The 24,276-nt window shown below is 44.4% G+C and overlaps 1 protein-coding gene across 1 annotated transcript in view; it reads right to left on the bottom strand.

Moving 5' to 3' along the window:
- Positions 1 to 24,276, bottom strand: part of GRHL2 (grainyhead like transcription factor 2) — a 59,500-nt gene that overhangs the window by 21,870 nt on the left and 13,354 nt on the right. Inside the window, exons 4-5 of the mRNA XM_081204968.1 lie at positions 23,971 to 24,065; positions 9,702 to 9,860 (exon numbers count right to left, since the gene is read on the bottom strand). Of these exons, the coding sequence (XP_081061094.1) occupies positions 9,702 to 9,860; positions 23,971 to 24,065 (254 nt within the window). The remainder of the gene's footprint in view (positions 1 to 9,701; positions 9,861 to 23,970; positions 24,066 to 24,276) is intronic.

The raw sequence follows: 24,276 nt of genomic DNA, 5'->3' as shown, positions 1-24,276 counted from the left end.
GCTGCTCAGTGATGCCAGTTCAAAGAGACAGCACACTGAAAGGGGTTTCTGAAGACCTGACATCAGCTGAATCGAAGGCCATTGGCAGACAGATGTAGAAACAGGGAAAATCCAGGAAAGAGAATAATATGAGCTGAAAGGCAGGATAAAAGGAAGGGAGAAGGGAGGAAAGGGGCAAAGCCAGACATCAACAAAATGGAAAACAACAAAACTGAATGAATGTAAATTAGACCAAAATAGCTGTAACTTTAAAAGGTAAAGGGCCCCTGTCAGTTAAGTCCAGTCGCAGACGACTCTGGGGTTGTGGTGCTCATCTCGCTTTACAGGCTGAGGGAGCGGGTGTTTGTCTGCAGACAGTTTTTCCGGGTCATGTGGCCAGCATGACTAAGCCTCTTCTGGCGAAACCAGAGCAGCGCACGGAAACACCGTTTACCTTCCTGCCACAGTGTTACCTATTTATCTACTTGCACTTTGACGTGCTTTCGAATTGCTAGGTTGGCAGGAGCAGGGACAGGGCAACGGGAGCTCACCCTGTCGCAGGGATTTGAACCACCGACCTTCTGATCGGCAAGCCCAAGAGGCTCAGTGGTTTAGACGACAGTGCCACCCACATCCCTTAGCTATAACTTACTCATTACTTAATTCAACACTTAACCTAAAGTCCATTATTTAGCCCAAAGCAATTAATATCTCCTCCCTCCTAGTATGACTTTGGGTTCAGCCAACCCTGTTGAAGATGAATGGCCAAACAACATGTCTTTTTAAGGGGAGGGGAGCATGCTGAACCTGTCCGCTTTTATTTTGAAGAAAAGCACTCCAAGGTCCCCAGTCTGTAATATATTATTGGTTGGATCGGGGCCTCATACCAGTTTCCTACTGTAAGGCTACTATATGACCTCAATGATCTGTGTGCAGTAAACAGCACCTTAGGGGGCAAATAACAACTGGGGAAAATATGTTTCCTGAGAAAACAGTTTACAGTCAACAGAGGGACAACACAGCCCAGACTGGTCTCTCCGTGTTCCTACCTGTCACCTCTAGTCTGCAATATAATTAAGGAATAACATAGGCAGAAATCTCCATAGACTGTGGCAGGAGATGGAAGGACGGTTTCAGGTGTGTAAACCATGGACAGTTAAATCCAGGCAAAGGAGAGTATGGGGCTGTGGCGCTCATCTCACTTTCAGGCCGAGGAAGCAGGTGTTTGTCCACAGACAGTTTTCCGGGTCATGTGGCCAGCATGACTAAACCGCTTCTGGTGCAAGGGAACACCGTGACGGAAACCAGAGTGCACAGAAACACTGTTTACCTTCTCACCGCAGCAGTACCTATTTATCTACTTGCACTGATGTGCTTTTGAACTGCTAGGTTGGCAGGAGCAGGGACAGAGCAACGGGAGCTCACTCCGTCGTGGGGATTCGAACCGCCGACCTTCTGATCGGCAAGCCCAAGAGGCTCAGTGGTTTAGACCCCAGTGCCACCCACATCCCACAATGCTAGGAAGCATTGGAACGATATCAAACCCCTTCAAAGCTGCAACTTCAAGCCTTGCTGGATGAAGAAGAGTGATTTTAGAAACTATTCACCCAATCACTTCATTCTCGCCAAATGATTCCAGGGTGCAATCTACTTTAAGCACGGGTTTTTACAAAAAAAAAAAAAAAATTCTGAACCTGGCTCATTTGCCACTGTGCGGATGTCAAGACTCTGAAGTTCCTGATTGCAATTAACGTCCAGGGAGCCAGATACTTGATGGGATGGAGAATTTACGAGGAGTAAAATGAGATCAGCTTCACATGTGATTCTCTCTCCTGCTCCCTCCAGTTTTCTGATGTAGAAACCTGCAGTACAGCTGTTCAGACCAGGGCATATTGGAAATTCAGTGAAACGAAAGGAATAGCACCCAATTGTCCTGATGGTCTTGGTTTCAGCATAAAAATAATATGCTATTGAGCCAGACCACTGATCCATATAGCTCAATATTGTCCATGCTGTCAGAAAGTCTCAAAATTCCAGACTGGGGTCTCTCCCAGCTCTAACCAGAGATGCTGGGGAACTTGCAACCTTTCACATGCAAAGCTGATGCCCTATTACTGAGCTACAGGGTCTCTCCCCCATAAAAACCTGCTAAAATGAAGCAAATGTATAAAAGTGCATTTGCCCATAGTTGGAAGCCCCCCCCCCCAAGCCATTTAATCCCACTCCTTGCTTCGAGGCAGGGCTGGGCAGTTCTAAGTCCCCAACACTAAGGCATCAGTGTTAAATAAGCCCTTTGTTCATCACCATAGACAGCAATGATATGAAGGATTTTGGCACCCATCGCCCTGTAGCGATGATCTCCCAGCTTGACACCAAAGCCTCTATTACGCAGCCATGTAATTCCGGTCTGCATCCCGCTGCCTTGCACTTTGCGTTACTATTTAAGTTGGTGCCAAATCTGTGAATAAGCAAGCTACCCTTTCTGTAGCATTTTATTCTCACTTAGCAGGTACAGAAAGTGGGGCGTAAGCCGGTGGGAACCATGTGAAGATCTTATGGATTTAAGATGCTAATGCAGGTGGCGTCCGGGTGGCGTCACAGCACAAATTCTGCATAACAGAAGCTCTTCCCTGCTGAGTTTTGAATGGCTGAACATTTGAATGCTAATATTTGTCATGCTCCATTAGTCATCTGCGTATTATCTTAATCATTCCAAGTCCCGAGCACGCTAATGTTGGAAGTAATTTTTGCAGGCATCTCATAAGCGCACATGCTGCTCCCAGCAGCTTTCCTTTTTTCATTTTTCCCTATTACTTGACACTGTAATGCACCTGGGACTAGGCTTGGAGGCTATTATTTACATCAACTGTGTCAAAATCAAATCTGTTTGTAGTCGGGAGCCCATAGAATCACAGGATTTTAGAGCTGTAAGGAAGGAGGATAAAATCAATTCAGTTTGCACTGAAAGCTGAGTTCAGCACATTTGCGCTTCCTGAAACAGTGTGAGAACCGGAACTCATCCATCCTTCAAAATTCACATGGAGCCAAATCTTGCAGTGCCGTGATCTCTGAATAGCCTTTGGAGAGAGTCTCCCAGATGATTTGCAAAATTAGATATAGATGCATCTTAAGAACAAAAGAAGAGCCTGCTGGATCAGGCCAATGGCCCATCTAGACCAGTATCCTGTCCCCACAGTGCCCAACCAGACACACCTGTGGGGACCCCTCAAGCCACATCCAAGCACACAAGTGTTCTCCCTTCCTGTGGTCTCCAGCATCGCAATCATGGCTTGGAGCCATCAGTGGCCTCCTCCTCCTCCATCAATTTGTCCAGTCCTCTTTTGGAACCACCTTCAATATGTGCTTCTTCATAGTCAGAAGTGAAATATTTTAGCTCCACCGGGTATTGTGGCAAAGCACTACTGGTGCTGTTCCTGGAGGCAGTATGCTTCCGAATTCCAGTTGCCGGAACCACAGGAGAGGCAAGTGCTGTTGGGCTCAGGTCCTGGTTCCCATAGGAATATGGGTGGCCACTGTGAGAATAGGAGGCTGGACTAGATAGGCCTTTGGCCTGATCCAAAAGGACTCTTTGTTTTGGTCTTAGCTGGCAGTCAGAACTAGGGCTGGGCAGTTTATCAGTACAGTGGTACCTCAGGTTAAGTACTTAATTCGTTCCAGAGGTCCGTTCTTAACCTGAAACTGTTCTTAACCTGAAGCACCACTTTAGCTAATGGGGCCTCCTGCTGCCGCCGCGCTGCTGGAGCACGATTTCTGTTCTCATCCTGAAGCAAAGCTCTTAACCAGAGGTACTATTTCTGGGTTAGTGGAGTCTGTAACCTGAAGCGTATGTAACCTGAGGTACCACTGTACAGTCATACCTTGGGTTACAGACGCTTCAGGTTGCGTTTTTTCGGGTTACGGATGTGCCGAAACCCAGAAGTACCGGAATGGGTTACTTCCAGGTTTTGGCAGTCGCACATGCACAGAAGCGCTAAGTCACACTTTGCGCATGCGCAGAAGCGCCGAATTGCAACCCACACGTGCACAGACGCAGCGCTGCGGGTTGCGAATTTGCCTCCCACACGGATCACGTTCGCAACCCAAGCGTCCACTGTATATTGTCCAAAATCGGTTTGAAGTCCATATTGTTATATTAGTTTCAGAGTTTTTGAAATGGCAATATATTGCGAATCATGATGTGTGTTAGGGCGGGACGTTATATCGTCCAAAACTGATTTAAAGTCGATTTCATGATGTTGGTTTCATATTTTTTAACCTAGCAATATATTGAGATTCATGGGGCAGGGAGGGGGTGATGCAAAAATCACAAAGTGGGGGAAACCGTGAAGTCGGCCAGTGCATCTACATAGCGCCATCCTTATTTCAGACACTGTGATATATCAGTATATTGCCATGTTTAGCTGGTGATATTGGGATGTTGAAAGCCAGATATCGCTCAGCCCTAGTCAGAACCTTCAGAGGTTCACGGGTCTTAAGTTACAAGAGGGTGAAACCTGCTGAAAGCATTTTTCCTACCCATGAGTAAATTTGCAGGTGTGCTCATTCTGATAAAGGACATTCCTGAGTGCTAAAAATCCTCTTTTTTAATCTGTCCACATGACAGAAGGACAGAAAGTACAGTAGTTAAGATACTGGAGATAAATAGAGATGAAGGATCGCAATAGTTTTTATGAGTAGAATAGATCAGATCTTTTTTTAAAAGACCATAATAAGTGACAAAAAAACCACCCCACCCCCACTATTAATTCTACCCTACTCCCTTGCAATAGATTTATGTTAAACTGACTCAGTGTTGTGGCTGATGTTTCCTTGACAACCTACTTAACGCTATTTAAAGCATTACAAAACAGCCTATCATCTTAAGATAATAAGAAATAACTGTTCTCCAGAAAGTGCAAGGGCATTGAGGGCAGCAGGAATAACACGGAGAGGAAGCAAATCTCGGAACCGCACCTGCCTAATGCGGCAGAGTCAAGCACAGGGAGTCATTTGTTTTGCAAATAGATTGTGTGCATATGACTGCCCTTTTAAAAAGAGAGCCTATGATCACAATGTATATTATGATGCATGCTCCTACAGGCTCTGGGCTTGGCTACTGCAAGATGCTTGAAGACCACTTGGAAGCATGGGCTAGCACAAAATGTTATAGCAGGCCTGCTGCTAAATATCATGATGGGGAACAGGTGTTGAGGTGAGGCATTGTTGCCACACTGTTGTCTTGGCTGCAGCAGTGATGCCACTCAGGAGGACTGGGATGGGGCAGGGGAAGCAGCAGGTACAGGTGTGATTGCATCTTTGCCCACCATTGGCAACCTGGCTGGTTCTAAGTTCTCTGTGGCTGGGGATCCACACGTACAAAGATTTCTCTCTTACATCAGATCTCCCACTTACTTAATCACACCAAACTTCATTTCAGTTGTTCTGGACAAACACCTGCAGCCAGAAAGGACGGCCTTTCCAGTCATGGCTACCAGAGTATGGAATAACATGCCTCTGGAATTGAGGAGTTGTTCCTCTTTCCACAGAAAAAGAGCTTTCTTTTTCATTATGGTTTTCTAGTTTCTCCCTACAGCTAGCTTTTCTGGCAGGCTGAAAACATATTTCTGAATTGTTTTATGATGCTTTGATATTTATTTATTTATTTATTTGGTAATTTTATTTTCTCTCTGTGTGCGCACTGCAAGATGCTCTGAAGACTTGCTGCAAGAGCAAGATATGAATTTTACTTATTAAACTCGTGTGCCGCCCTTCATCCAAAGATCACAGGGCAGTCCACAACATAAAAATACAAAATGGCAACACAAAATACATAATAAAACAAATACTTTCAACAAAATAAGCAAGCAAACAAATATATTGGATCCACCATTCTTTCTCTCTCCCTCTCTCCTTGAGATGCTTGGGAGAAAGACAGGATTGTGAGGGTAATAATTAAAATAAATGTCCCTTATTCACGTTGCAGCTTATGTGGCCCTTTATTGCCCTCGATGGAGATGAGTGAAAGAGCTGGTTGTAATTTGTATTTCGTACTGTAAGTAACCCACACTGGGACCCTTATGGTGAAGGATGGGTACAGAATCTTACATAGAAATAAAGTTGGCATGGATTTTGTTTTTAGACCAGATGTACACTTTGTGACAAATGACTGCCTGGGAATCGGCTTTGTTTTGGGTATGGCTGGTAGGAACAGCTGAGAGCATGCGGGAAAGTGCTACGGATGGGTCTGGCAGATGTGCTGGTGGCAGGACGTATGGGAGCAGCTTCTATTTCCTCGGGTGTTTTGATTTAACTGTGAATGAGGTTTTAATCTGTGATTTTTGTGTGTGTGTTTTTTGCATTTGAATCCTGCTTGTCATTTCCCCTCCCCTTCTAAGATAATATTTTGCCTCCTTGCTAAACATACTGCTTCAAATACGGGTCGTTGCTGTACCTTGCATTTCATTTGTGATGTTTTATTTTGATATCTTGCAACATTTATGTGTCTAAAGAGATGTTGTGAACTGCTCAGAGATAACACCCTGCGCTCAGAATGGTAAAGAAATATACCGAAATGATCTAAAGAAAGTTGGTCTTTGTTTATCAAAACAAATAGCATTCTCATACAATGCCACTAGATGGCATAAACAGACTTATGGAGGTAAAACAGGTACATTCAAAATTGGGCCCCTGGCCTGCCACAGGGTCCACTATCCACTATGCTGACTCCTAGGGAAATGGAGAGCCCTACAGACCCCCTGGATCCATGGTCAAAACAATTCCTCTGAACCAGGTGTCAATGCAGCTGGAGAAGCATCAGATTAACATGCTCCAAAACGGACCGATTCTGCCAAGGCAACAGCATTCTGCAGCCAGTTACAGTTTACAAACGCTCCTCAAAGTCTGCATGCTGCAACAGTCTAACCTGGATGTACCAGAGCATGGGGGGGCAGATCTGCCTTCCCAAGAAAAGGGAGCAGTTGGCGCACCAGCTGAAACTGCGCAAAGGGACAGCTGAGCATCCGGGAGCCAGAGGACTTGAGAAAGTCTCCCACACTGAACACTTGATTCTTCAGAGGAAACACTGTCCAGAGGAAGAGGAGAAATTTCCCCGTCTCTCTGCCACAAGTCCTGAGTCATGTTTTAAGAGCATCTGGTCTCCTGGAATACCCGCTGTCTTGTGCACTTAAAGATTTGGCCTGAAAACTCAGCCTAAGGCTGCTAATATGAGTGAGACTATAACTGCACATTATGGGGGAAGGAAACGTAGGACATTCTAGGACACTTTCTGTGTAAATTCACAGCTGTTTGCTGTCCTGGCCTCTCAGCTTAATGAATAATAAGAATGCAAGAATAGACTGCTGGATCAGACCAGTGGCCTCACAGTGACCAGAGCACTCTCCCCTCCTGTGGTTTCCAGAAACTAGTATTTAAAAGTATGGCTAGTAGCCATCGATAGCTGTCTCCTCCACAAATTTGTACAACCCTTCTAGTGATGTTTGGCTCAAAGGAACAGGTGGGAAGTTGGTGGAGGTTGTGACAGCAGCAGGTAACCGGAGACTTCAATGGGACACTTTTTGAACTGAAAGCCCTTTTGGACAAAGAGCATCACATCACTTCTGTGTCTTACACAACTTCCAATCTGATCTTTACCATTTTTACTGAGAAATAAGCCAGATTGAATTCATTGGAATTTACTTCCTATGAAGTTTGCTTAGCACAGGAACCCACCGTCAGGTGTGGAAACCTATTTAAGCCCAAAGGCCAAATTAAACTCATGGGTAACCTTCCAGTGCTTGTATGTCAATGGTGGGTGTGGCCAGAGGCAAAGTGGGTGGAGCAAGGGATGTGACCTTTTAGCTTTGTGCAGTAGGCTGTACTGCAAATACACAGAATCCAGATTTTTACACACACACACACACACACACACACACACACACACTCCATCCAGGTAAGGAAGAGACTTGGAGAAGAGGCCTGAGAATCTGAGTTCCCACCTGTTATGCTAGTTATGGTGGTAAATAGTAGTTAATATCTGATGATACTCCATTTCACCATTGGCCCTGATTTACGCGGCCCCACTGTAGATAAGAGTTGAGTTTCAATTGTTGTTCATGACTATTTGCCCTCAGGGACCACTTCACTGGGACTGCCAGATGTTGTTGGACTACAAATCCATCATCAGTTGCTCAGTTGGTGCGGTGCTTCAAATCGTGGTCTTTTTGCTGCAAAATTCTGCAAAAACTGTTGCCAGACTTTGGTACTGGTTTGGAGTGAATTGGACAATGTTGGGTTTTGAGCTAATAACCATGGCCCTAGGTTTGAGTAGCAATTGCTGTGTTAGTGGGGCACTGCAAAACAAAGAGTTTTCACTTCAAATCACTACCAAAAAAAAACCTTCAAAACTTTGGCACAGGTTTGGAGAAGATCCCAAATTGTGGGGTTCATAGTTAATTTTCCTATCATCTTTGTCCATTAGCCATGCTGGCTGGGGTTGATGGGAGTTGGAGTCAACAACATCTGCGAGGCCACAGGTTCCCCATTCCAGTTATAAACTACGGTATATTTTATTGCCATGTTCTTTAAGGAAATACTGCCCAGAAAAGTTATCAGCTCCCGATCACTAGGCTATGGATAAAAATAAACCAATAACAACAGGCTGCAGAATGTTACAGGTAGAAGCAATCCTTAGCCACTTGCTGCCTCAGGCCAGTGTTTGCACGGGTGACCGCATATATCCTATTTTAAGACTCAGTGAGCTATCCAGGCTCCAGGTTTGATAAGGGTAACATTTTAACTACCCCTGTGCTCTTTTCTCCTACTTTTAAGATGGCTTTGATTAGATCTGTCAACACTCATTTCCTTCTCCCCAACCATGAAATGTGAAGTATCAATTAAACGGATAGATAGTCAAAGCGATGAATATGTATAATTCAAAGGGCTCAGCTCCTTGTCGTCTGCAGGTCACTCCTGATGGGGCCCATGCTCTTAAGATCTTTCTTCCCCGCCTTCCCCTCATTACTTTTCAAAAACTGGCAAACTGGGGGGGAGGGGGAGCCCCTACTCACGCCTTTGAAATTTACTGAGATTTTGAGCAGGCAGCTGTATCTTCAGATTACTGCAAATATCTGACCTTTACAAATGATAATTAAAATATAGAACTTAAAATTCGTTGCTTCGATATATATTTTTAAAGGTTGCTAATCATGGCTGATAAGGAAGGAAGGAAGGAAGATCTGGCTGTTTGCACAGCACACTTTTTTTTTGCCTGTTCCCACTAATATCCTTATATTGAGGTTAGAGGACTTGGGTATTAAACATCAATACCAGACCAGACCAGAGCCAAAGAGGTCGTGTCCAGAGGAAAACACAGAGAGGCCTACTCCCAGGCCTGAGGCTGTTTTAGATTTTATGGCTTTCTTCATCTATTTCCCACCCCCCACCCCCCGGTTTTGCAATGATTTTGTTATATTTTTATAATCACAGATGCCAAAGGAAGCCAGGAATAAAGCAGCTTCCCAAGACATTATAGGAAGTTAAAATGGCGGCCAAATTAAAAAGTAGAAGGAAACAGCAACAAAAGTAAAGGAAAATGAATGCAATGAAACAAATGTACAAATAAATGAACAAATGAGGTCTTTGATGACTAAAATAATTGCTAACGAACAAAAAAAGTCTTGCTCACCCCTCTCCTCTTTTCAGCATTGAGTAACGTATCATCTTACCTTGTCACAGAAAACCTTGATTTGGCAGAAGGCACGATGGATGGGTTTATTGCTGCGATTATTGTAGCTGTACGTGTCAATCTGAATCATCAATGGAAGCCCCTTGACTCCTTTCTGAGAAGAGAAGTCTGTGCTCAGGCAGTTCACCGTGATGAAAATCTGATTTGGAAAAGAAGAAAGTTTAAAGTTAAACTGGTACAGAAGCGGTTGCTATCCATGAAGAGAATTCAATGAAGTCCTGCCTCTATTTAATATTTAAACTTCCACTTGCAGCACCATTTGAGAAATCGATCCCTGCTCAATAGAGATTTGGAATTATTGTTTTAAGGGTTTTTCCAACAGTGAAGTGATTTGACAAAGCCAACTCAGCTATTCAGCTCAACTCACCTGTTCACACATGTGATACATTAGAATCAATAAAAGAATATTACTATAAGAATTGGCTGACTCATTCTAATCAATATGTGAAATCCCAACCTTTTTCCACAACCATTTCCTGATCACTCAGCACTATGGGAACAGTCACCACATGCAGTCTTTTTCTGTGCAGTTATTGAAAGGTGCAACTTTTTAAAAGGCCCAAACTCTAAGCCTCATAGCATTTTGGCTACTGTATTTTTCGCTCTATAAGACACACTTTTCCCCTCCTAAAAAGTAAGGGGAAATGTGTGTGCGTCTTATGGAGTGAATGTAAGTGGGAGGCTCTGCTGAGCACTTCCTTTAAAGAGCCACACACACACACTTCACACACTCTTTAAAGGGAGCGCGGCTCTTGGGGGAGCCTTAGCCATGCGCAGCCTCTTGCGGGCAGGGGTTGAAGGCTCCCCTTGCCCAGGAGAGGCTGTGCGCGGCCAAGCAAGAAGCCAGGACAGCCAGCGGGATCGCAGGGATCCCGCTGGCTGTCCTGGCTTCTTGTTTAGCTGCGTGCAGCCTCCCCAGCCCGGGCTAAACAAGAAGCCAGGACAGCCAGCGGGATCGTGCGCTGAGACCCCACTGGCTGTCCTGGCTTCTGGTTTAGCCGTGCGAAGCCTCCGCAGGGCACGAGGAGCCTTCATTCCCGTGCCCTGCAGAGGCTTCACCGGGCTATCCAAAAGTAACTGTCTGAATAGCCCTGGAGCTGCCAGTCTACAATACTGAGATAGAAGGATCAATGGTCAGATTCAGTGTAGGGTGGCTTCCTACTTTCCAGTGGGCCTTATGGTGGCACTGCCGATGGCTAAGAATACTAGCAAAACACAGAATTATGCAAAGACTTAAGAAAATCCACTTATATTTTTTCCCTATTCAATGGCATTTGTTCAGAAAATGAAAGATGTGTAAAAGATTGGAAAAGAAGTGGGGAAAGGAAGACTAAAGAAAAAAGAAGACGGGTCTCAGGGAGATATAGCTAATGTGCCTTACAGGGAGAATTTAACAGCATTCATCTGATTACAGAAGTCGATATTACTGTCCAGTTTTTTATGGTGCAGCCGTCTCAGCTTGTTTGCTTGACCGAGCTAATAGCACAGCGGCATTTCTGTACCTGATGGTATCACAATGCTGTGCTTGCAAACAATGCAGTTGAACTTTAACTGATGTGAGGGAAGTGGTCTGGGAGAAATCCGCTTTAGTGGGACGTGCAAAATGGACTGCATTTCCTGTCTTAACGTAAGCCTCGTCCAGGGATTTTCTGCATGGATGATGCACTTTTGAAGAAGTGGGGCAGCAAGACTGTCCCCTCCCAACACCCTGCATTGCACTGAGCATGCCCCATGGTTGTCTGCATAGGGCAAATGAAGGAGCAGCCTTCAAGTGGCTGGAACACTGTGAGGTCATCCAGTGGGCGTGGCCAGTGCCCCAAGGGATGCTGGGCCAGCACATTCCTGCTGCCCTCCTCTCCACACATAGGGTTGCATGCATGCAGAATACCTGAATTGGGCTATACGGAGGTGGGGATTTTTCTTTCCCCAGTCCAAGGACCACATTCCATCCAGAGGGAAACTTTCAGGTGGCTAGAATGCAAAGCTGGGCAGAGTAAGGACTAGGACGTTTACCTTTCTACATCAGGCTACATTTCTACATGGCAAAGCCAGAGGTTTAAACACGATGTCTGTTCAACCAGGGATAGAGAACTTATGGCTCTCCAGATGTTGCTCTATAACCTCAACATCCCTGGCCATGCTAGCTGGGGTTGACGGGACATGGAATCCAACATCTGGAGGGTCTCCCCATCTGTGCCCTACACATTATGAGAACAGCTTATTATAATTCCAACCATCTCTGACTACCAAAGAATACATGCTACATATGCAAGGATACTGTGCATTGGGTCAAAATGCCTGAATCTCAAATACAGGAGCACTAACAAGAGGAAAATTCAAGCAAGAAACTTTCAGATAGCTGCCCTGAGCTTGGAAAAGCAGGATACAAACCAGTTAGATAAATAAATTCAGCTGCAGCAAAATTATATTGATGGAGCAGCGGAGATAGCTGAGTGATGGTAATTGATGACTACAAAAGGCCATCATTTTAGAAGATGGAATATCATCCTCCTGACACCTTAATAGATCAAGTCTCTTTAACAATCAATAATTTTAAACTTATGGCAAACCCCTACACACAGACGGGTGGGGGGCAAAAGCTGTTGTATCAGTATTAATGCTGTGTTATTTTGCATTATAGGAACTGGACTAGAATTAAGGGAGACCAGTGACTTTTGCAAGGTTTTACACCTCGGTACACTGCCCTACTAGCCTCCTTTAGAAACAGTAGGGAGGGAGGGGGCTTTTAACTCGAAAAGGCCATTCACAAGAATGTGACACTGAAGCTATAAAATGTGCTTTGAGTGTGCTTTTAGTTTTAATTTAGCTTCATGGCCAAGATGACATCAATGCTCTATCACCTTTGCTTCTGAAAGATGACTGATGCTCAATTATCTAGATTCTCAGGAGCCTTTCAGGGATGTCTCAGAGCATCATTTATTCTCATTCTTCAGAAATCTGCTCTAGGTAGAAGAGCACTTTGATGCCACAGTGACAGATGCTCCAGAATAAGGGAGGCTGGAGGGAAGGTGGCAGAGATTAGAACAACCAAACATCACACTAGTCAACAAAGAAAGATGTACCTCTGATTGCAAAATACAGCTAGTGAATAATTACGTGCCTTTGATAAAATTCTTTCCCCCTCTATTCCACAGCAAATTGTGCATGTTCTAGTGAACACTTATGATCCGTGGAATAACAACACAGTGGTCGTTGGAAATGGCCCACAATGGGCAGAGAGGAGAGAAGTAGTCTATCCTGCAGCCATAGTAGAGAATGCAGACATGTTCTCACCAGGATTTTCCTCTGCAGGGAAATGCATGGACTCCTTCCCACTATATGAGGAAAGAAAGCAATATGGGGCACTGGGAAAGCCTGAGCGCATATTGGTACAGAAATGGACACCCAGCTGCAATACTTTTGCTATGGCTGTCATCACTGGGTTGGGTCAAGTATAGATCATAATAGAACATAGGCATTAGGAACCTGGGAAGTTGTACTGTACAGTCTGACCATTGGTCCATCTACTTAATTTTGTCCAGTTAGCATTGTAGCTGCTCTACAGGGTTTCATCCCTACCTAGAGATATCGGGGATTGAACCAAGGGACTTCCTGCTCCACCCCAAACTTCAACTTCTGGGTCCAAAACTCTGGCCTGAAGTAGTCATACATGCTCAGACTCAAAGAGGAATAGCTGAGGGCTTCTACGTGGAGAAGCATCATTTGAGGGACCACAGGTTCTCCATCCCATGCAGTGGCAGAAGGAGGGGACTCCCAGAGGACTTTCCCCTAAAGGCAAACCTGCTGCAAGTTGCAAGCCTTAAGGTTACACTGCACAGCTTCATCTCTTTTCCTTCGAAAGCAGATACTACAAGGCAGCCTGATGACAAGTGTTGGTATCTAATCTGCAGAAGAGAGATAGTCGAAAGATGTATGCGGGTAATTTCGACTCTCAAACGTCAATACCCAAGCGCCATTGCCTCAGGGCTTGGCACTAATTAGAGAGATAAAGGTAGGCAGCAAGTTTGCTGGCATTTGAAAAAGGGAAAAAAACACACCAAGAAAACAGAGACAACGTGTACAGATGGGAGAAGAGATAGGTTGGATTTTGGCTCAGGGCACTGCAGATATATGATCACAGGGCAGAGTGGGAGAGAAATCCACATATACTTATCTCTTGTGTGTGAAAATACAGTCAGCTCTATTTAGAATCTAAACTGTATAAAAGTCTTAAGATTTAAATGGCAGGAAAATAGCAAATAGGCCTTAGGTTTGCTTAGGCAATCTCCCACCCTCATTTGCAATTCTTAAATATAAAAAGGGCCCTGAAAATTCATATTATCAGCAGCAACTCCTTATCAGTTGAAATGTGGCACTTCCCCAATCTGTGTCGTGCATAACTTACTGACAGAAAGAGCAGGTAGAGGCTAGAATACCCACATGTTATTTAATAACTGTATTTTTTGTATTTGGAACACTTTAATATACTGGTTTTTATCTGCTCTCCACAGAGGCTGTATGTGACATGAATCAGGGTAATATTAATGGATATTTAGGGCGATATTACTCGCAGCATACCCATTCAAATGAATGTGCCAAACTTAAGTCATATTTATTCATCTCAGTGGTTTTACTCTGATCACCACCCTTAGAAGACTCAAAACTGATAAAAGGTTTTGCTGAAATTGAAAAAAGGTCTTTATTGTTCAAAACAATCAAAGGCTGAGGGGAGAGAACTAAATAGAAACTGCGGGGGCAGGAAGAGACTCTTTGGTGAATTTGAGACAAAAGGATATTTCATAGGTGTATAGCGCAGCACAAGTGTTTGGTTTACTACATTATCCCGGCAACCACTACAAGTCTCCATGTGGGAGAAAGATACATGTGTAAAATGAGAATTAACATTTGATTTTGCATAATATATACAGTGAAGTCGCTGGCTGTACAGCAGGCTTCATAGTGCCTTCCAGATGTTTTGTTTCCAGATGTTAGCTTAGCGAGGAACAACTCACATACCAAAACTGATGTGGAAGCCACTGTCAGAAGTAAAAAAGATAGCTAGGAAATGGTTTTGACAGACTTGCTTTGCTTTCTCATTCAGAAAATCTCAGTGTTCCCACATTCACTTATTACAAGCTGAAACCTATGGAATGTAGCATGGACAGAAACATTACAACACACATGAAGAAGAAGAGGAGGAGGAGGAGGAGGACGAGGACGATGACGACGACTTTGGATTTGATATCCCACTTTATCACTACCCTAAGGAGTCTAAAAGCGGCCAACAATCTCCTTTTCCCTTCCTCCCCCACAACAAACACTCTGTGAGGTGAGTGAGGTTGAGAGACTTCAAAGAAGTGTGACTAGCCCAAGGTCACCCAGCAGCTGCATGTGGAGGAGCGGGGAATTGAACCCAGTTCACCAGATTATGAGTCCACTGCGCTTAACCACTACACCACACTGGCTCTCATACTGTTTTGTGTTTGATTTATTATAGTCACAGATGCTGTTCAGAGGATTATATTTCTGACAGCATGCCATGTTTAACAATAAATATAGAAACTCTGAACTGAAAGCGGTTTTTCCTTGCTTTCAGAATTTTTCTAGCCAGGATGTCTCCTACATCAGTCTTAAAAAAAAATTTTATAGGCCTTCAGTTATAATGATAATAAAAAACACCTTATATACAACCTTTTTGCTTATTTTCTTAAATCAACAATCAGCTGCTTAAAAAATGAAGAAGAAAATACAGAAGGCCTAAATAGTCTGGTGTAGTAAATTCCTGAGATAAATTTGAGACTAGGTTTCTAGTGCCTACGGTTTGGAAACATAGGAATCCATTGTTTACTAAAGGCGACCATTTATCCATCTAGCACAGTATTTTATTCTCTGGCTTCCAGTGGCACATCGCTTGCTGTCTGCAGGAACTTGTGTCTCCCAAGCCAAAGCAATAGTTTCCCAGCAGGGGCGTTGCTGCCACTTACTGGGAGGACATGGGAAACACGGAGGGGGGCTGTGTGAGTGTGCCGGTAGGAGCACTTGACCCGCTTCTGAGGTCTAGCTTCGAGGGCCTTCTGGCGGTTCCCACCCTGCGAGAAGTGAGGTTGGAGGAAACCAGGCAGAGGGCCTTCTTGGTAGTGGCACCTGCCCTGTGGAACGCCTCCCTATCAGATGTCAAGGAAATAAACAACTATCTGACTTTTAGAAGACATTTGAAGGCAGCCCTGTTTAGGGATGTTTTTAATGTTAGATATTTTATTGTGCTTTTAATTCAGTTGGGAGCTGCCCAGATGGGTGGGGCATAAATTAATAAATAACAACAACAAACAACAATAATAATATACTGCCGAACCACCCTCCTCCAGCAAGTAGCAATGGTGCCCCTGCCAGCAGGTTGCCACTACAGGCAAGATGCTCCTATTTCATCTGGGACTTTCATCACACTTCATGAACCTAGGACCTTCTTCATGCTTAAAACAGCAAGGAACTGGATAGCCCATCACCTGTTCCAACATTGTTGTTGTTTTAAAGGAGAAGCTGTATCAATTATTTATTGTTACAGGGCATCTGATCAGCTCCAAAAGTACAATTGCATAGGATTGCACGGTCAGGAACTCATAAGATGCTTTAAATATCTTTTCAGGTCAGCCATTGCCTCTAAGCAGGGCATTCCATTGCACACAGACACATGTTGCATTTTCCTGACATTACCAGTTGAAACGATGAGCTGGATTTGTCTTGGTCTTGAATCAACGACTGGGCCATTTCTCAGGTTCTGGACAAGGACTAAAACAGACTAAGATGGATGTTGGGCGGAATTGCTGTGAAACTGAAGTAGCCTCCTCCTCAAACTAGGTTTACAGAAATGTGTTGATGCTGTATATTTCATCTGTGGTAAGCTATCCTACTGGAGTTGTTTTTCAGGATGAGGGGGTGGAAAAGGAGGATTTGGCAGTTCGTGATATTTCTTTAACAGTTCTTATCAGGGAATTCTTTGTGTTTGTTTTTTACAAATTCTTTCTTGAAATAAAATTATTATGATGATGATCAGCTAGCAGGTGGTGTAAAAGGCTTCAGCCTTGTAATTTGGAGAACCACTGTCAGGCAGGAAATATAATTCAAAGATAGATGGACAAATAGTATGATGTGGCAGAAGGCAGCTTCCCATGTTCCTAGCAACTTTTACATGTTAAAAACAAGCATCCTTGTGTGGGGGGGGGGCAAAGAACTGTATATTCAACTCTAGGGAGTTCTAGCTTCATGCCATAAAATAAATTAAGAGATCCACTGCTAACACTTTAAATTTTAAACAAAACTATCAACCCATTATATTTTAATCATTTGTTTTTGTTTCTGGTTTTTAGAATCTTGCTGCCAGGCCCAAGCCCTAAACACTGGGCACAGTAGAGCTTTAAATAAACAAAACTCCTTTGTGCAGAGTAAGTGCAGCTTTTATAGTTTCTTTTGACATCCGTTACCTTATAAATTCATGCAAAGTCAACGCCTTTGTTCTAGCTCAATACCAATGTCTCCAGCAAATGTTTACCTTTCCCTTTAAGAAGCTTCCTTTACCCTGCACCACACCCCAGCAACTACATAAAAACTCGGTTTGCTGCAAATGGTAGGTGCACACCTGTTCGGCCATTCGTATACACTGCAGTTGCTAGATGCATTGCACCCACAGCGTTTTATTTAAAACACCCTGCTTTATGTGCGATTTAAAGAACCCTGGCTCTCAGACAAATACTACACTAGTTTTGGTAGTGGTGTTTACACACCGTTTCTTCTTTTCTAATTTTTAAAGTACTGAATGTTAACGGAAATTATACGTCTTTGTACGTGTTAACAAGAAAAAATTAAATACACGCACAGGCACAGCCGCACAAACCAAAGGTTGCAAATTATGAGGTTCTGCAGGTTTGGTAGGGATCTCTACTCGTATTAGAGCCTGCTTACCCTTGCAAAACTACAGGGTCAGGAAACGCTTTAGCAGGGTTGATCAGAATGAGGCAGAATGAGGCAGCTGCATCAGGTGGCAGCTGTTGGGGGGCAGGAAAAAGCAGTGAGGGGTTGGAGGGCAGAAGTCTATGTGCCACATTGCCTGTCCTGACCCCCTCTAAGTTCGTCTACTGCCTTGACATGTAGTGGAGGACACTGGTGTTGAAATTCAATTCAACGCCTCTGCCCTGCTCCCATTACACCTCTTCTTGGTCTGCAAAAAGCACAGGTGTGCACAAGCTTTGAACGCACATAAAATGGTCATCCCCTGTATGTGGAAGTGTGTATGCTCCTATGCTCCATGTTATCCTTTGCCTCAGGCAGCAAAATATATTTGGCCAGACCTGAGCTTAAAAATTAAAGAGTTATCAGATGTATGGTGGGTTTATACACACATACACAGGTACCGGCAAAGGGAAGATGTTATTACACAACGAAGGCCAAAGGCCCAGCAATGTTAAGGGCACAAGAATTAGGCCGTCTTTCACAATCTGGTGCCTCCAGATGTCTTGGGCTGATGGAAGGTGTAGTGTAATCCAAAACATCTGGAGGCACCAGGATAGGGAAGGCTATTCGAAGGCCAATTCTCTCCCTCCCTATGATTTTTCATGGGTTATACATAATAATAGGGACAAGGTCAACTATGGAAACAAGCTTTTTATCAAGGATGAAGGACACACGCCTAATCTGGTGCATGTTGCTCTAAAATATTCTAAAGCAGTGCTTCTCAACTTGGGATAGTTCACAGTATGGGTCACGTGGTATAGTGCTTAAAAAGATCCACAGCAATCTAAAGATCTAAACAAGCAATTCTGCCCACATGGAAGTAGCTTCCCTATGGCATGGATGAGTCCCAGTTGGGTGGATTTTGTATTTACTCATTATCTTTATATAACATTTTTCCTCCAAAGAGCTCAAGGTGTCATACTAGGTCCTCCCCTCCCTATCTTACACAGAGTAACCCTACAACAGGCATCCCCAAACTCAGCCCTCCAGCTGTTTTGGGACTACAATTCCCATCATCCCTGACCACTGGTCCTGTTAGCTAGGGATGATGGGAGTTGTAGTTCCAAAACAGCTGGAGGACCAAGTTTGGGGGTGCCTGCCCTACGAGGTAGGTTCAGCTGAGAGGCAGTGCCTCGCTCAAGAGCACCCCGTGAGCTTCACAGGTGAGTGGGAATTTGAACTTGGGTCTTCCCAGTGCTGGCTCAAGACTCTTAACAACCACAGCACAGAAAAGTCCATGACCTGTGTTATCAGTCTGGCTCATGTGGATGACACATTTGCACATGCCTCAGCACTCTTGAGACTGCACTATATAGGCTTCCATGTCGCTAGGGGTGTCACTGAACACAGTGAATATGATGGTATCACTATGAAGATCCCTTCTCCTTCAAAAGTCGCTAGGATAAAATATATTCTGCTTTAAGAAAGTGCTTTTTCCCCACATTCAACTCCAGGCAGTGCTCTGGTACACTGAGCCTTGAATCTTAATTTCCGTAAGAGAGGCCTTTGTATGGGTGAAATTCATTTTAATCTCAAAATTGTGGGAAAAGAGGGAAATGGCCCTGGAACAATGGAGCCAGTTTAAAAAACTATCCTTAAGGGAGGCTATAATTAGAGCTTCCAGCTCTCTGGAGTGAGGTAATTGTGGAGTGGGGTGGGGGTGGGGAGCCTCCTCCCCAGGAGGGAATCCTATCTGCAAACGACTAGGTGAGCGAGAACGAGTTAATGCCCAGATATGGAAACTGCTCACCATGTGATCTTTCTAGCATTATGCCTCACATGAACCTATGGGAGGTAGAAATAGTATTACAGTGAAGGGCGAGGAACACAAATCAATCGGCGTTTCCTCCCCCCCCCCAAGACCTACAACCCCGAATTATTATTATAACAAGCTAAGTCTTGTCAAAATACTTGGGTTATCAGCGCACACCTGTAGTCAGAGATAGTTGATACCTATGAAAATAATGTTCACGAAACACCATAAGAAGATGCTACAGCAGAAATGGCAGGCACCTCGACCACCACAACTGCTGGTGTCAGGGTGACCAAAGGGTAGGAATGTCAGAAGCTGTCTCATAGGGTCCCATCTAGCTCAGTATTGCCAACACTGACTTGTCAGCAGCTCCCTCCAATTTCAGATTTTCTCCAGCCCTACCTGAAGAAGCCAAGGAGGAAGAGGAGTTTGGATTTGATATCCCGCATTATCACTACCTGAAGGAGTCTCAAAGCAGCTAACATTCTCCTTTCCCTTCCTCCCCCACAACAAACACTCTGTGAGGTGAGTGGGGCTGAGAGACTTCAGAGTGTGACTGGCCCAAGGTCACCCAGCAGTTGCATGTGGAGGAGTGGGGAATCGAACCCAGTTCACCAGATTACGAGTCTACCACTCTTAACCACTACACCACACCGAGACCTTTCGACTGCTAAGCAGATGCTCCTCCATACATTAGTCGCAAAACAGCCTGAGCACTTAAGTAAAACACATTTTAAATGCCCCAGCAATAGCTCAAAAATAAAGAAACGCTCTATGCTGCTAATGAGGGAGAAAAGTGATGAAGGAAACAGGACTGGTGTTAGGGCATGTGGTAAAATGAGGTACCTCCTTCCCTCAGAGCATCTGGTCCCTCCTCATTCAACCTCCCCCAGGCCTGGCAACGTCCACTGAGTTCTCCATCAACCCAGTCCCATGGCTGCAACATCCATTTGTTTCTTGCTGTGCATCCCTACTCTGCTCCCTTCCTATGCTTGTCTCCTGAGGAGATTCAGGTGAACCGCTGAACATCATGACAAAGGTGGAGCCATCCAGCAGAGCCTGTGTGGCTGTACTTGCCCAGTTCTGCCATGTGGGAACAGCTCTGCTTGCCACCCCCCTTGCTTGCAAAACATGTCAAAGAATACTAGGAGGAACAAATTTGTAGTCGCATCCCTTGGCAATGCGTGTTCAGGGCACTTACATAAACTGCCACCTATGCTCTTCCAACTGAATTTACCTTTAGCAAGCTCTGCCTATTTGCTGCAGTAGGTCGACAACGCCCAGCCTCACATCAATTCCCAAACCAACAGGGCCTCCTGGCAGGTGCTACTAGGACATGGGTAGGCAAACTAAGGCCCGGGGGCCGGATCCGGCCTAATCGCCTTCTAAATCCAGCCCGTGATCGGTCCAGGAATCAGCGTGTTTTTACATGAGTAGAACGTGTGCTTTTATTTAAAATGCATCTCTGGGTTATTTGTGGGGCACAGGAATTCATTCATATATATTTTTTCAAAATATGGTCCGGCCCCCCCACAAGGTCTGAGGGACAGTGGACCGGCCCCCTACTGAAAAAGTTTGCTGACCCCTGTACTAGGACCTTGGCAGATCATGCACTGGTTCCCTGCTGGTTAGAGGGTGGAACTACAGGTAGTTCCTGCTGAAACTTTCAGACAGCACTCCATAATCCTCTTCACTTGTGATGTTAGGTGACGATAGTGGAACAATCAGGTGGCTCCATGAGAAAGGCATTCCAAAGGGGAGATGCCACCAATGGAAGCACTCTCTTCCCCCACCTTTGGCTCCCTCACTTCAGAGGGTGAGGCCACCCAGAGGACGACCTCTGCAATGACCTTAGTAATGGGCAGGCTAATGTGGCCTGGGTGATCCTTGGGGACTCAGGTCCCAAATCATATAGAGAATTAATGGCAAGCACTATTACCTTTATTTGTGCTCTAAAAATGGACAAGGAGTCAGTGAGACTGTTGAAACACTGGAAAAATATCTTCCCCCTCACCCGCCCATTGCCTGGTTTGTTAGCAGCCTAGCTTGTTTTTGGACTACCGTAACTGGGTGGCGCTGTAGTCTAAACCACAGAGCCTAGGGCTTGCCGATCAGAAGGTCAGCGGTTTGAATCCCCGCAACGGGGTGAACTCCAGTTGTTCGGTCCCAGCTCCTGCCCACCTAGCAGTTCGAAAGCATGTCAAAGTGCAAGTAGATAAACAGGTACCACTCCAGCGGGAAGGTAAACGGCGTTTCCGTTCGCTGCTCTGGTTCGTCAGAAGCAGCTTAGTCATGCTGGCCACATGACCCAGAAGCTGTCTGTGGACAAACGCCGGCTCTCTCGGCCAATAAAGCGAGATGAGCGCCGCAACCCCAGAGTCGTTTGCAACTGGACCTAATGGTGAGGGGTACCTTTACCTTCACCTTTAACTGTTTTTGGACTAGCTTGTTTTTGGACTAACCCAGCCTAGCAGGGTTTTGGACTAACTGTGGCTTCTGGGCAGTCTTCAAAGGCAGCCCCACAGACAATGCTTCATAGTAGCCTAAACTCTGCTGGAAAGGACTGTGGGACCGTTAAGAGTAAAATCCCACCTGTGTTTCTCAAACCAGGATAATACTTCATTTTCAATCAATAAAAAACCGTAATAGCAATTGCGATTTTTGTTTTGTGAGTGGCAATAGGTTACTAAGGTTCCTGCAGGATATTTGCTTCATACCATGGAGACCAGGGTCAGGCCGACCTGAGCTGCAACTTAATAGCGCTGATTGAAGTAAAAGGCGTTTCAACGGCAGGCTTGCAATTTCTGGCTAAGACTATTAGCCAGCATTCATCTGAAGGTAGGAATAATTTGAACTGCAACCCTGCAGACAAACACTGAGAACGCCGAGGCAGGCCGAGGATGCTGTGAAGCTAGAGTTATCCAGGGGGAGGAAATGCACAGAGCAGTGATGTCAGGCTGTGTGTTATGTCAGGCTTAGATGCTTCAGTAAGAGTAGAGCATCCCTCTGTTTCTTGTAATGTTTCCTTTTGCTTTACAGAAGGATGGAAGAAGGCAAGTTATGCACACATGCCAAGGGCTATTTTGTTTGTCCATTCATTTTGTAGGAAGTGGGTAATAGTTTAATTTTTTATATATATATATATTGGTGCAATGGACCTAACGGTCAGGGGTCCCTTTACCTTTACCTTTTATGCCCAGCACTTGCAAAGCTTCCCTCCTATGTTATTAACATCTTTTCAATAAAATGCTAACATTCTTCTGCAGGCAAACGACTCACGCACAATGGGGGATTTGTCTCACTAAGCACAGCAGGATGTACTCTTTCATCAGCAAACATCAATAGCCCAAAATCACTCAGGCTATCAATGAAAGCTTTTCTGAACTCTTCTGCAAATGGACTTCCTTCGCTCAGTATTGAGACAGTCCTTCTGCTCCTAGTGTCACAATGGGCTGTCTTCAACCCTAAGCCCGGAAAATCCCATGCAGAAATACAAGGATCACGTTTATCTTCCTTATATGCAGTCATGGCTACTCTTACTGAAAGGTCAACGCATTACATTGTCACTGGGTTTTCCCTCTGGTTCCAAACTGTTTTCAGCTGCTTTTATTTACTCTAACAAAACAGAATGCAGCAGCACCACATCACCTTTCTGTTAAATGGGCCTTCACTGAATCCTCACAATTTGTATCAATAATTACGACACTTTCTTGGATAAAAGGAGCCAAAAATAAAGTCCTCACACACATTTTTATATAAGTTTTGACTAATGTACATAGTTTTGCAAGGAATGTTCCTTAATATAATGCATTTTTGTATGTTTCCCCCCACTAATACCTTCACTTTTATGCACATTACCATAAATATTACCAATGCAGTTCTTGTTGTGGTAGTGCCCAATCACAAGATTTGAAGAATCTTCCAGAATTCCTTTTACAACTATCAGCTGCTGATGGTTTGTTTACCAAACTGATATATTATCAACATCCATTTTTGTATGAAAAGGTTTAAATTTATTTCTCCATAGGAGCTGAATAGCTGTTCACACAATTTCTACTTTTGTCCCTGCTGTTTGCATTAGGGCTGGGGAAAAAGCTCTGCCTGACACTCTGAAGAACAGCTGCCCATCTGACCTAGTACCTCAGGTGGAGCAATGGGGCAATGCATCTGGCTGTTAACCAGAAGGTTAGTGATTCAAGTCCACCCAGGGACAGCTGTAGGCAGGATTCCTGCACTGCGGGTCGCTTCTGACTCTATGATTCTATACCAGCTGGTTTCCTGGACCCTTAGTGGAAGAGAACATTTCAGCAGCCCTTCAAAGTAACATTTTATAAAATAGTTCCCAAGTCAGAATTCCCTCGAATTTCAGTAAAATATCAAAACCAGATATTTCTAAGCTTTAAATCAAGCATGACTACAAATCCTATTTTCTGAGCAGCCCTAATAAGTACAATTACATTTCAGTTAAGTTTGCTGGGGGATGATGCCTTACCTTTGCTTCTTCATTGACATCCCAAGTAAAAGATATGGCATTATAAGCGATTTCTTCTATATTCCCGATTGTGTTAAAGCTCTCCTTGTAGTCAGCTGCAAAAAAGAGCAGATCACAGATCATTTTGTAAAATTTAGATTTTTGTGTTTTTACTCAGGCATGTTTTCACATTCCACATCACTTGAGTTTCACTTATGGTGACTACAATATGTTACACTATCTATACGTATGTGTCACTTGGTTGATCATAATCCAGGTGTAACCTCTGTTTAATTCCTTTTGTTTTACTGAAGATGCCCTGACGCC

This window comes from Podarcis bocagei, assembly GCF_964188305.1.
Source record: "Podarcis bocagei genome assembly, chromosome: 8".
Classification (NCBI taxonomy): domain Eukaryota; kingdom Metazoa; phylum Chordata; class Lepidosauria; order Squamata; family Lacertidae; genus Podarcis; species Podarcis bocagei.
This window is presented reverse-complemented; position numbering and strand designations above follow the sequence as displayed.